Source organism: Temnothorax nylanderi, unplaced genomic scaffold (assembly GCF_030848795.1).
Source record: "Temnothorax nylanderi isolate EJ_2023f unplaced genomic scaffold, tnyl_v1.0 TNYL_tig0501_pilon, whole genome shotgun sequence".
In the NCBI taxonomy this organism is placed as follows: domain Eukaryota; kingdom Metazoa; phylum Arthropoda; class Insecta; order Hymenoptera; family Formicidae; genus Temnothorax; species Temnothorax nylanderi.
The window spans coordinates 1-13,967 of record NW_027249563.1 but is presented as its reverse complement, the minus strand read 5'-3'; the positions used below and the strand labels follow the sequence as shown (position 1 = coordinate 13,967).

General features: G+C 41.6%; 2 protein-coding genes and 1 pseudogene across 2 annotated transcripts; all 3 read right to left on the bottom strand.

Moving 5' to 3' along the window:
• Window positions 1–6,453: 6,453 nt before the first annotated feature.
• Window positions 6,454–7,806, bottom strand: LOC139783436 (uncharacterized protein F54H12.2-like). Its single transcript, XM_071722586.1, has 2 exons — window positions 6,860–7,806; window positions 6,454–6,790 (listed from the first exon to the last, which is right to left on the bottom strand). Exons 1-2 carry the CDS (start codon window positions 7,804–7,806, stop codon window positions 6,454–6,456), a joined length of 1,284 nt encoding a protein of 427 aa, XP_071578687.1.
• Window positions 7,807–9,378: 1,572 nt separating this feature from the next.
• Window positions 9,379–10,512, bottom strand: LOC139783435 (uncharacterized). The gene has a single exon (XM_071722585.1). It carries the CDS (start codon window positions 10,510–10,512, stop codon window positions 9,379–9,381), a length of 1,134 nt encoding a protein of 377 aa, XP_071578686.1.
• A 1,403-nt stretch (window positions 10,513–11,915) lies between these two features.
• Window positions 11,916–12,607, bottom strand: LOC139783442 (uncharacterized; annotated as a pseudogene).
• Window positions 12,608–13,967: the final 1,360 nt, after the last annotated feature.

The window sequence follows — 13,967 nt, the reverse complement described above, 5'->3', positions numbered from 1 at the left end:
AAATATCTTTCTATCCGTTTAATCCTTAATTTTTTGTATAAAAAAGATAATAAAAATAATATAATATTTGTGAAAATAATGGTTAACAGCTACGTGATAATATCGCAGACTTTATATATTTCTTCACAATTTATAGCACATAAAAAATGGCTTCTCTTTCGCAGAAAATAATTCCAATTACCATATAAACACGAGATACCATCACTTACATATAAAAATATTTTCTTCTTATATAAGAAGATATTTCAATGTTAGGAAAGACATTTTGTAAAAAGCAAAAATGGATAAAAATCGCATTATAAACTTAAAGTTCAAATTAGAAGAATCTAGGAATTCATAAAATATTACAAAATAGATTTCGTATCCGATTAATCCTTAATTTACCTACTTTAATTTTAATATAAAAAAATAGGACGTGTTATCGCTCGTCGAAAGCAAAAGCTAAGTAATGTTACGGCCGATATTCCGAGCAATATTAATTAATTAGGGTATTAATAAAAAGCTATATATACATTTTGAATTGTAATTATCGAGCCAACGTTTCGACCTACTTGGTCTTCCTCAGGGCATTACATTCAAACTTACATGTAATATAAATAAAAATAATAATAACTGTTAGAGTTCACATTATCAACACTGAAAATTATAGTCATCGCCGATGAACGATTACGACACGCAAAAGAAATAAGGTCAAAGCCAACTTCGAATTAAACGCCGTCACAGGCCACATAATTACAATAATTGTTACCTATTGCAATAAATTCTGATCTGAGTTGCAGCTGACGGAGATGCTAATTTCGTGCATTTTCTGTATATTTTAAAAGGTTCTTGACGCAACACCGATCTCTAATTCCATTTAATATCGGACATGACAATTTCCGACGTTGAGCATGGCTGATACCAGGATCATACAGAGGACTGCCCCTTTTAAAATATACAGAAAATGCACGAAATTAGCATCTCCGTCAGCTGCAACTCAGATCAAAATTTATTGTAATCGGTAACAATTATTGTAATTATCTGGCCTGTGACGGCGTTTAATTCGAAGTTGGCTTTGACCTTATTTCTTTTGCGTGTCGTAATCATTCCATCGGCGATGACTATAATTTTCAGTGTTGATAATGTGAACACATTCTAACAGTTATTATTATTCTTATTCATATTACTTATAAGTTTGAATGTAATGCCCTGAGAAAGACCAAGTAGGTCGAAACGTTGACTTGATAATTATAATTCAAAATGTATATATAGCTTTTTATTAACACCCTAATATTGCTCGGAATATCGGCCGTAACATTACTTAGCTTTTAATTTTAATATTTTGTTAATATTTAATACATATGCATTACATATACAGTAGAATAATTATAGGTAATTATGTTGTAATTATAATTATCATATTATCTGTAATTATATTATTTCAGTAAACACATACTTAGTCGGTGGAATAATAGTTGCAGATGCATAATACAATTATAATTACATAATCACCTATGATTGTTATATTGTATGTAATAAATATTAAGTGTGTGTATCAAATTGTATTAAAAATGTTCTTTTAATCAAATGCACGCGCGAGCAATACAGCGTGACTGACCATTTTTACGCGTTCGCGGTTCTGTATTTGAAACTTTTATCAACCGTGGCTGTAAGTAGGTCGGTAACCGACCTGGAGGTAGCGCGCTCATCTGCACCGCTCTGCACCGTAGCTCACCGGGTAACGGAACTCATTTATGCTCCTCACTGTACGCAGGTGAGAAAAAAACAAATTTTCAAGTCATACTATGACTCAATTTTTATCGGATATTGATAATTGGTCACTTAGAAACATGCAAATAAATTGCCAGTTTGATTGTTCGGGGGAATTAGTCGCCCGGCTTAATTATAAATAATATAATTAAAAATAATTATTTTCAAGTCATACTATAAAAGTTGGGTTTTCTTTAGTAACAAGTATAGTGCTAACACATGCCACCAAAAAAAAGCCAAAAAAAATTTTAGTGGCAATATCTCTAAAAAAATTATTGAAAATGCACAAAGCCGGCGCGCGGCGGAGGGGTCTGACGATGGCCTCAATTGTTTTTAGCGTCCGAGTTTTTAAAAACGTGTATTATTAACTATCATTATCGTATCAATTTATGAAAAGATTGACAAACAATAAATAGTGTGTGAAAATACTGAAAATGTTTCTTCAGAAAAGAATACAATTGGACCATCACCACTATCTTCACAAATAACGCAACGCTGCGCCAGCAAAGCCATTTTTTTATTTTCACACACTATTTATTGTTTATCAATCTTTTCATAAATTGATACGATAATGATAGTTACTAATACACGTTTTTAAAAACTCGGACGCTAAAAACAATTGAGGCCATCGTCAGACCCCTCCGCCGCGCGCCGGCTTTGTGCATTTTCAATAATTTTTTTTAGAGATGTTGCCACCAAAATTTTTATTTGGCTTTTTTTTGGTGGCACGTGTTAGCACTATACTTGTTACTAAAAAAACCCAGCTTTTATAGTAGGGGAGACCGGGGCCTAACCGTCAGTTTTTTTTCGGTGCCGATTTTTAACAAGAAAATAAATAATTTTAGTTAAATGTGGTATACCACTGTAAAGAGTGAACCTTTAGCTACAAAATTTATATAGGAAATTTTTATCTACGTCGCTTTGTTTAACCGGTATAGAGCAAAAACGACAACGGTGGAAAAATTGAAATCTAAAAAATGCCGGGGTTTAACCGTCACACTGCATTTTCAATTGTTTTTTAAGAGAAAAATATAAAAATTTATTTAAAATTTTTATGCGAAACGTTATTAAAAAATAGTTACGAGGTTCCTCTTTCCGCAGAAGTCACTCGCCAGACTTGTTTCACTCCTCGACGTCCGATGACTCTATTCGGTGTCTGATGAGCAAGCTCAATCATCCGAGGCAATCTTGACATCGCATGACCTTTTTAATTGGGCAAAAAATAAATTTGCAATCATAACATTTTTTGAGTACAGCAAAGAAATGCACAGTAGGACGCAAAAAAAACTTGCAAAAAGATTCTCTCTAGCTCCTAGTGTTACCAAAATCCAACATGGACACTCTTTCATTCCGACTGACACAAAAAGATTACAAGTGAAACGTTACTCTGATGCAACGCAAATTATGTCTACTATACAATATTAAATAAATTTAAAAATCAAAAAAAATTCAAAAAAGTAAAAATAATTAATAAAAAATTTTAAAAAAAATTAAAAAAAAGTAATGCGGGCTTCATAACCTACATTTGAAGACAGTCTCAACCCTGTTAACGCAGAGAGCTTTCCAAATACTAAGTTTCACATATTTCGTCAACAATTTTGTTTTTTATATACCGTATTTGATCCGCCATTTTGAATTTTAAAAAATCATGAACGGATTCGTAATCAGCGACCTCAAAAACCCCCAAATACTGAGTTTAATAAATTTTGGTAAAAGTTTGGTTTTTTTGTCCGCCATATTGGATCCGCCATTTTTTTTAGACACATCCAAATCTTAGTGCTATCTACTCACAAGCTATGTATCCTCTTTTTTCCATTAAAAACAACAATTTAATCATATGATTTGTGTTTTTAACTCATATGAAACGCCATATTTTGACCGCCATATTGAATTTTAAAAACCACACTGTACTTGATAAAGCACACAAAAACAAAGATTTTAAGCCCTTAACCATTTTAATCGGTTCAATAGAATTTTGGAGACGGTCCTGTCCCGGTTGACATGGAACGTCCCATATATGTTACTAAAAAATTGTGTATATATACACGTAGCAAAAAGGTTAATTTGTAATATAATAATAATTATAATTAATTGTTCGAAATAATTCAAATAAACATAAAACAATATTTATGTAAATAAAACTTTAATACTAAAATGATTATTATGATACTATGATGATCTATTTCTTAACAAGTCCAAATTTTTTATGTAATTAAAAGAAAGGAATAAGGCAGATGATATAAATCTATAAGTAGTAAGTGGGTAGGTATGGGGCGTCAAAACAAACCCCCTCCACCGACCCCTCCGGCGCCAGGGGCGTGGCCAGACGGTCTGCCCACGTGACCTCGGAGCGCTCTGATTGGCTGCCGCCTGAGGGGAGGGGGTAACGAGGTAATTAAATGGAGCGATTTGATTGGATACCCCATACCTACCCAGCGTCTGATTGGCCCTCCCCCCTGAGGCGTCTGGCGGCTTTGAGGGGGTAGCACGTGGTGGAAGAGTAGGAGTCAAAAATGGCGGCTTCAAATGGAGCGTTTTGATTGGATACCCCATACCTACCCAGCGTCTGATTGGCTCTCCCGCGCCTAGGGTGTCTAGTGTCTAGTGACTTTTTTGGGGCTGCACGTGGTAAAAGACTACGAAACAAAAATGTCGGATTCGAAATAGTAACTAAATGGCGCGTTCTGATTGGATACCCCATACCTACCCAGCGTCTGATTGGCTCTCCCGCCTAAAGGGTCCAGCGTCTTTTTGGGCCTGCACGTGGTGAACGACGCTAAGTCGCAAGGAAAAATAGCGGAAGTGCCGACCAGCGCCATTTTGGCGGGAGCACGTGGTAGACGACGCTAAGCTAAAATAAGGATATGATGCTAAGATGTCGGAAACGGAAAGTGGAATTTTTATGTTTTCAGAGAATAGATTTCATGATTTATGACCGTGTTCTTTTAGGACTTGGGTCTGGACAAAGAGTTTTCGAAACAATGAAATACGTGAAATTTATTTTCTAGAGAAAGGAGAAGGTAAAACAGGAACGGTCAGGTTCGCTTTGTGACGTGATGCAACTATTTTAACGCAAAAGAAAAGGGAATGAATAAATATATAGACGGGAGGGGTTGAAGATACAAACAATGTTTATTACATAAAATAATACATTGATACGTGAGAATAAGTATTTTTAATTATTCTTAAAAGTACATGCCTGAACATGGCAACATTCAACGTGAGGTTTTACGCATGCGCTTTTATTATGAAGAAAAATTTTACGAAATAATTTTACAATCAAACGATCATTGCGCTCGCTATTGTCGCTAAACAGATTAAGAAACTGACAAAGATTATAACCGCTACACATGTAATATAAAAATACACAGCAGTATTGGCCGCAAGTTTGAGAGAGTGTTCCTTGTAGTGTTACGGTGTTCCATCGATGTGTAGTGGAATTCCGACGAAGGCGTAAGAGGAATCTGGAGTCTAAAGGCGGTAGTCCGTAGCTATCGAAATACGTTCCTGCTCCTTGCTCGTCGACGTAAAAAGCGACCCAATGTTGGCCAGGCCGATCGTGTTCGTCCGTATTAGCGACGATGGCCGTCGACCTCGTCCACACCCTCGGCAGTCTGTCGGCAGGATAGACGCCCGCATATCTGACACTGAGATGATGCAGCGCTTGTAAGATTTCTAGCGAGTTCATTTTCTTCACAGTGAGGTGGTGTTCGCACGAGAGGAATTATTTGTATAAATTTCGGAGTTTACCTCTTTTTGAGTTGTCGCACTAGTGTTCTTGGGTGGTGACGGGCGTATCGGCAAGTTATTGAAGATGTATTCTTTTCTTACACCCGCTATTGAATAATAGGGTTTTGCTACTTCTCCTTCCTCCTCTTTCTCTTCTGTCTCGTTATTTTTTTTTGCCACTGCTTTATTTTTTTTATAGCGATGTCACCGTCGGTTTTTTCACCTTCGTCGTCGTCGTCGCTTGTGACCAATTTTACGTAAGAGAGATTAGTATCGTAGCTCGAGTCGATGCTGTTGCTGCTGCTGCTGCTGCTGCTGCTGCTGTTGCTGATGCATTCGCTGTTGTCTCGCAAGACTAGCCAGCGTTTCAATTTAAAAGCGTTACGTAACGCACAAGCAATTTTGTCCGTAGTCGAAACACGAAATCCGTGATGTGTGCAGCGTTGTCTGTACTCTCGGGCCTCCGGTAAACTTTTGAACGGTGGAGAAATTTCTTCCAGATTATATATGTTTCTGGAAAGTAGTTGACTCAAGTAACGAGCCTTTTCCGCGCCTCTGCAGTAGATGTAACGCACTTGTCGCGTAATTTCTCGCAGATGTAGGGTGAAACATTTGAGATCGGTTTCACCATCGAACCACTCGATTCCATGATAATTTCGCGAAAGCCAGTTATTCTCTCGTCTTGTCTTTTCGGGTAGATCGTCAAATGGAAAGGGTGGCGACATAATCCAGTGTCCGGTGATTGCCGCGTTAATCGCGACAACTGCGACTTCTTTCGGAATAAACTTTCCGTTGACATCACGGAAACCTTGTATGTCGATGGTCAGATCCATAGTTCAAAATGCACTCTCTATTTTTTTCAAGCGAAGCGTCGACGTCCGTGTCTCGAGTGAAACTGAATCTCTCTCTTTTCACAGGACTTTACGCAGGAAAATGGCGATGGGTAAAATATATAGTGGTGGGGTAAAAATAAAGTTAACCGGCAAAGTCGACGATGATTTGACGAGAGGAGTCGATTTCTAGAACATTATCGAACTCGGCGTAAACGATACAATTAACGGTTGTGGTAAGTGCTTTTTCAAATCGCACTTCTAATCGTAAACTGCCATGTTTCACAAGATTCCAATGGCCGGCGAAATTGGCGGATAAGTCGGGTGTAAGATCAAAGGCGAAAAGTGTGAATCCTTCGGCGTAATCTTCTCTGCTTATGGAATTACCCTCGTTCAAAAAGTGTATGCCGGTTCCCGAAAAGAGAGTGTGATAAGCTTCGACGTAGAGTGGCTCGTCTCTCGAGAAGCTCGGTTGTAACGGTCTACTGGGAATTTGTATACCGTCGGCGTACAGCGAAAAGAAATTTATACCGTAGTTTTTGAAATTAAACGGGTTTAATTTTCTATCTCCGTTGAACGCTCTGTTATCGACAAAACCGACTATTATTCGTTTCGGCAGTTGACCGAGTATTACATTGTCTATCGATTCTCCTACGAGACCAGCGTGAATCGTAAATGTTTTAACTTCGACTCTCGTAAGGGGATATTTGGCGGTAGTTTTGCTCAACATACTCGCATGCGCGAGTAAAACGCCTGGGCTTATTTTTGCTCTTCTCACGAGCAGACTGGCGTCTAGAATGCGTATTTTCGACGTCGAAGTATTTTCCATAAGGCAAAACGAATCTTTCGAACGAACGAGTCTCATTCTAACCTCCACACCGTTAATTAAAAATTTATCTTGATTGAAAACGTCGCAATGAAGATGACCTATGAGATCTAGCGCGTGTCCCTCGTGAATGTAACGAGCGCGTCTCACGAGAGCCGGATTTGGTGTTTCTGAATCTACGAGTGCGTCCATGAGTCCGGGGGTATCCATGTCCCACAGACAAGAGGTCAGATGGGAAGTTTTTGCGGGTGAAGAATAATTTAACAACGCCTCTATGTACGCGCGGTACGCGTAGGCGTTGTTTGGGGGCGAGACGAGCTTTTGATTGAAATATACGTCGATTTGATTGAACATGGAATGCAGTAAATGATTTACAGGGCCTACTTTGAACGCAGGTCCGCCTGGTGTACTTGTTTGGCCGTCGCCACCGCCGCCTGCTAGGGGAGAAGTTTCTACGCGTATGCGAAGGCTCAACATGGTGTGCGTGAGGTCCAGGTAGTCTTCCCCGTGACCGGGTATGACGAATTCTATAGGCGCGTCGTCCCCGAGGGAAGTTATGGGCTTGTAATAGATCCATTGCGAGCTCTCGATACTAGTTTGAGTGGGCGGCAATGAGAAGAAATCGAGTTCGCTTTTTAAACACTCACTCGAGTGCGTGTGCAGAAAAGACATGCTTATCCTCCTCCTCCGCTCCTTGAATTCTTGCTTCGTGTGCGCGCGCGCGACGATTAAGAGAATATGTCGGATACGCTGCGTTTCTTGACGCTGACTCGACGATGACGCTGTCTCGTAGCGGTAGATGACTTTCTGTTTACAGCACGAGTCTTCTTCTTCTTCGATGATTTTTTGATCGTTATTCTCTTCCTCTGCTTGCTCTTTGACGATTTTCTTTTGACCGTTTGAGGACGACGACGTTTACGAACTGCGACGTGACTGGTGTGGTTGCCAAAGGGAAACTGAAACGCAGGATTTTTTGCGGATACTTTATATCCCGATCCCTTCATCATGCTGCTTATCTTCTCCTGGGCTTTTCTTTTAAGATTTCCACTCGATTCCTTGAAACGAGTTTTGAGCGCCTCCTTCAACGGCGTATCATTTTCGACATCTTGCATCACATTGATACCCGCGCGTAAAGCTTCTTTACCGACCGCTCGCGCGCCTCTACTTAGGTAAGGCAGCACCTTTCTGAATAATCCTCCGAGAAAACTACCGATTCCATGACCTCGTTGATAGGATGCTCCGACGAAAACTCGTGGAATTCCTCCGCCTCGTCCACTCTGATGTGAATCGTAATATTCGTAGTCCATGGCTCTGAATTTAGTTTTTATTTTTTTTTTCGACGACAACACACCGCGTTGTTACTGGAAACGTCTAAAGTGCAATGTCACCGTCAGCGTCCCGGATTCGAATGGTATATTTTTTCCGAGTTGATCTTTTATATCTATTTCAATCGTGCGGAAATTTGTTTTGCGTAATGGAATATAATGCAGCGGGGAGAAATGTTTCACCTGATTCGTTCCGTAAGCGTCCACGTGATTATAGCGGTATGTCTCGACCGGCACTATTCGGAGAAGAGGTGTTTGCGCGTCACCTGTTACATAAGGCTCGCAAATATCGCAATAAACAAACATTTTATCTGGAATACCGCGCTGCAAACTACAAGGTTCACGACTATAGAAAGCTGTTTCGCGCGCATCACTATTTTCACTAATATGACCAAGTTTAATATATTTTGCAGTAAACGCTTGGTTGGAAAAAGGATAAATTGCGTAGCGTCTGACAGAAAATTCGCCATAGTATTCGGGATTATTGAGAAGAACATGACCTAAACCGAGTATTTGTAGAAGAGTATCGGAAAGGCACATATGATGTATTAGATTGCATTCACTTGCGTTACAAGTAATGCTGATGTGGGTTTTTCCTCCAGTCTTCTCTTGTTGATCTAAATAAAAGTGCGAGTCAGCTTGTTTGCATGCTTCATTAATCGCCGAGATAAGTTCTCTGGTATTTTTGTAAAGTCCGAACGAAAATGTGCTTTTTTTCGCCACCTGTACTTTCTCTTTTTCTTCTTCCGGTTTAGTATCGTAGAAGAGGATTTCATTTTCCTTATAGCGCAAGTGTAAAAGAGTACTGGGAAATTGAATCTCGCTAAGCGCCACTTCCCATTCACCGTGTAAGTGTACAGATTGAGGTAATTCCGTAACGAATGACGAGGTTCTATTTTCTGGGAAATAGCGCATGCTGCTATTGCTCGGAAGAACCATGAGAAATTGGTCGTCCCTCATCTTGAGGAAGAGAAGTTAAATTCGAAGCGGGGATCCAAGAGTCGAACTTGCTGGGATAACCGCGCCAGCTAACTAACACCTGTTTATTAGCGCCGTGCCCCCTGGTCTTTATCACGCGATCGACGATAAACTCTTCTTCCTGCAAGTTTTTCTCTACCCTAGCTAATTCCTGCTCGTAAAAAATACCGTCTATGACTTCATCCGCTAAATCGCTCAATTCGTACACTCGTGGTTTTCGCCACTCGAGAACGCGGTGAATTCGAAATATCTCTTCACTCCACCTCGCCTCGTATCCTTTCTCGAAGGTAGCTTTTGTTCTACTGACGCGAACGAGGTCTCCGACACTGTATTTAGCTTTTCGTGCGCGTTTCATCTTTTCGCTCGTCCTCCATCGTCGAACTATATTTTCGCGCGCGACACGAGCGTTTTCTTTCGTAACGACAGCCGGCTGCATTCTGATGGAGGAATGACGGGTGTGATTGTAAGCGCTTACGATATCCTGCAAAACATCGACGTAGCGCCGCGTATTTTTATGCGTAAAATAGCGCCACATTCGTTCCTTCAACGTTCTGTTGAAGCGCTCGACGACGGCAGCTTTGATATCCGGATTACGGGCTACGCGAAAACGAATGTCGTTTTCTTCCAGAAACTTTTGCAACGGACGCCCGATAAATTCTTTACCTTTGTCCGTTTGTAGGTATACCGGTACGCGCCCGTCACTTTTCGAGAGCACGAGCTGGAAAGCCGTCGTCACGTGATTACTCGTTTTGTCTCGTAGCGGTTCTACCCAGGCATATTTACTAAGCACGTCTATAATCACCAGAAGATACGAATATCCGTCGTTGTAACTTTTGAGATTTCGGAGCTCGATCAAATCGGCCTCCCACAGATCGTCGATATTCGTCACGGTGTAATGCAACCGTGGAAATTTTCTGCGCGATGGACGATGCAACGTGTAAGCGTCTTGCGTTTCGAGCCAGCGCGTGACTTCGTTACGGGAGAAATTCGGTTTAGCGGCTCGAGTCAGATTATCCGTTGCCGAATAGCCAGCGTAATGTCGCGGATCGTAGTAGAATTTTTCAAGTTCCGTCATTTCTGTTTACTCCAATCGAGTAAGCGTTTTTTCTTCGCCTGCTGCGAATCAACGCTACTTTTCGGTGTCTCTATCGGTGTGGAACTCCTGGGAGGTTGAAATGTCGAGATATTCGAAGAAGTAGCGGTTAATAATACCTTATTTCTCACCAGTACCGCGGGGACGTTTAAGACGCGAAGTAAACGTGCGAACTGAAGTCTCCCCGTTGCTTTCACGGTTTTTCTTTCGCGCATAGCCTCGTTTATCAGTCGTCGATATTCGAATCTTTTATAACGCTGCCGTCTATAGTCACGACTCCATCTTCGTTCCAGCTAATTCTACTCGGAACTGCTTTATCGAATAAATACTTTAACAGCAAACGAGCATTCGGACGATAAGTTTTCGGCACGCTATCCAGTATTCTTTTAGTGCTTTTCGACATATCAAAATTACGATCGTTCGACGCGACGGCAAGTGGCGGCAGCGGCGGCTGCCGCGACGTCATTTTTCGCCATAATACCGTTAGAGTGTAAAGTCGATTCGAGATCACGCGTTGTCGTCGTTTCGTAGTCACCGTCGTCGTCGTCGTTGTCGTCACGGACCACGCGAATATCGCTATCCACATTTTCGTTTTTTTCATCGTTGCGCGCGTCCCGATTTCGCTTTCGCGCTACGCGAACAAAGTGAAGATATCGCCAAAGTGCCTCTTTATATTTTTTTCCATTTCTCCCCGACGTCGAGTGGCAAGGGTGAATTAAGAATGCGACCCATCTCCTCATCGAGTCGCGATAGAGGTGTCCCGGGTGTACGCACGGTAATATTTGCGTTCTCCGAATTTTCGCTGTTTTCCATCGTTCGTTCGCTACCGACGACGGCAAACGCAGCGGGGGGAGCGTTTTGTTGCGATAATTGACGCTGCATTCTTTCGAGATTTTCCGTAGTGATCAAAACCATCTTCTTTGCCCTTTCCATAACGCGCCCTTTTAATCTCTACCGCCGCCGCCGATAATCCGCGACAGTAAGGCGGTTAATATAGGTCCGATAATATAGGATAAGAATCCGCCTCGTTGTACCATCAGCTTTCTTTTATCCTTCAAATTACAGCATTTTGACGCGATGCGACGCAGTGTCGCTTTGTATTTGCTCAATCGATTTTTTTTCACGTCGCTCGAGCGGCACGTTACCTTTGAGCGTGTTGAACGCGCATTCGCCGATACACCGTATTAATTTATCGTCTGCGGTCCGTAAGAAGGTCGCGCGTTGATTTTGTTCAAATACAGCAACGCCTCGAGAAGACAGATATTTTTCTTTCCGATCGAACGTCTGGCGTTTTCGTCGCTCTGTCTGATTTCGCGTTATTTTCCTTCTTTTCCATCGCGAGAAAACTGACACGACTGACCAGCGCGAGCGCTAGTGCGCGCCTTTTATACGTAACCGTTGGAAAATGATCTACGCGGTACGTAGACGAAATGTGCCGTATCGTCGGGAAAGATGCACGTTCGAAAACGATATTCGTCCGGAGTTGATTGTTTCAGATCGAGTAGTAGATACCCGTGCGGCCTCGACGTGGCGTCGTAGTATGCCTCTTCTAGAAACTTTGGATCATTGGGAAAGACTTGACGCGCTAATGACGAATTTGCGCACGATCGCGAGGATTCTTGAAAACTACGATGTAATTTGCATTGAGCGATATATCGCGTTGCCCGCGTCCCTGATGAAAAAGATTTTGCGAGATGAGAATTACGCTGAGATTCTTATGATGACTGCCTTTGGTAAAGAGATCCACGATCGCGTCGCACGATGACGATTCTCTCATAAGATCGTCGATTATCACCAATTTTGGGGAAAGCGGATCGGCTGAATAATCTTCCGGACGTGGCAATCCCTCGCGAAATTCAATTATATTTTTTTTCTTCGGCACTGCTTCCTCGCGCGCGTCGTATTGTAATTGACGATAAGCCTCCTGCCACTCCGCGTAATAAAACAAAACTCTCTCGAAACGTACGTCGGACATGTGAGATAATTGTCGGAGAAAGGTTTTCACGAAGATCGTCTTCCCGCAACCGATGGGTCCACACACGATCGACGTCCAGGGATGTTTCCAGCGCACGTCCATTTTGCGATATGATCGACTCGAATTCCGCGCGTGACTTCAAAAAGAATAATTTGAAGAGTAGAGGGGGACGGGAGGGGGGAATAAGCTAATCAACGGCGGCGGCGGCGGCGGCTGCGAACGCGCGCACCAGCGTACCTCCGCAAACGCTCGCACGAGCGAACATCACCGCGGCCGTCGATCAGCTGATTCTCGCGCCGCGGTGCTCATAAGCTTATCCATGTCTTACAAGCTTATTACGATTCCGCAGCGAGAGCATCGCGATCGACGAGCTTGTACGCGATGCTCCGGGCGGAGAATAAAAATTGTGAGAAAAAATAAGCGCGGGGAAAGGGAGGGGATGAAATTATATGATGCAACTATTTACGCTTTAAATGTGAAAATATTTTATTTTTTTTTTTAGATTTTCTGAGGAAAGAAAACAAATTTCAAGAAATTTTATATTTAAACACCCACACACACACACACACACACAGAATATATTTACATATCGCTACATTATATTTTTAGTTACATATGTACAAAAATCCTTTTTCACTTACAACTATTTTTACAAAATTAAAAAACTTTACAATATAATACGAAAACATTTTTCTTTTTTTTTACCCTAATGTGGCAGAAAACGTGTTAGCCTAACTTAAAAATAAGAAGAAGAAGGAGAAAAAGTTATTCACTCCACGTAACCGTACGGAAGTGAATAACGATTATTGATAAATCTACGTTTACCAATACCGGTGCACACGTTTTCGTTTCTTCGCGATTTATAATGTCGTGAAACGCGGTGCGTCGAATTGCACTAAAACGCAGATTATTGCCGTCCCCGCCGACGACGTTCCTCCCTCCTCCTCTCCTCTACCCTCTCTCTCTCTTTGTATTATTAAGTTTTTAATACTATTGAAATTTACAGCTAAAGAATTCTTATAATTTAAAGTAATACCTTTTACTTTACACGACTCTACAGTACGTCCGTCCGGTGTACGAATAATATAAGCGTAGAATTTTGGCCCTCCCGACACGAACTTCTCGATATAGGTGCCGCGGCCGTAGCTCTCGAGCTCGTCCGTCATGTCGCCGAGGAAGTTACCGGTGCGCGGTTCGTACTCGTTCGGATCGCCTGTACTTAAATATATACATAGTCGGTATCGTAATATAAAACGCGCCTATCTAATGCTTCTAAATATTCGTATAGTTTTAAGCGCGCTTGTGCCGTCGTGTACGCCGCGATCACGACATTTGTCAATGGGGAAGCCACGACGGCCTCATCTCGTAGCCGCCACGAAGCATATATCACCTCGTCGTTAACGGGTAATATGTCGATTATCTCGTGCTCGGGACTCGTGAGCAAAGTCATGAAACGCTGACA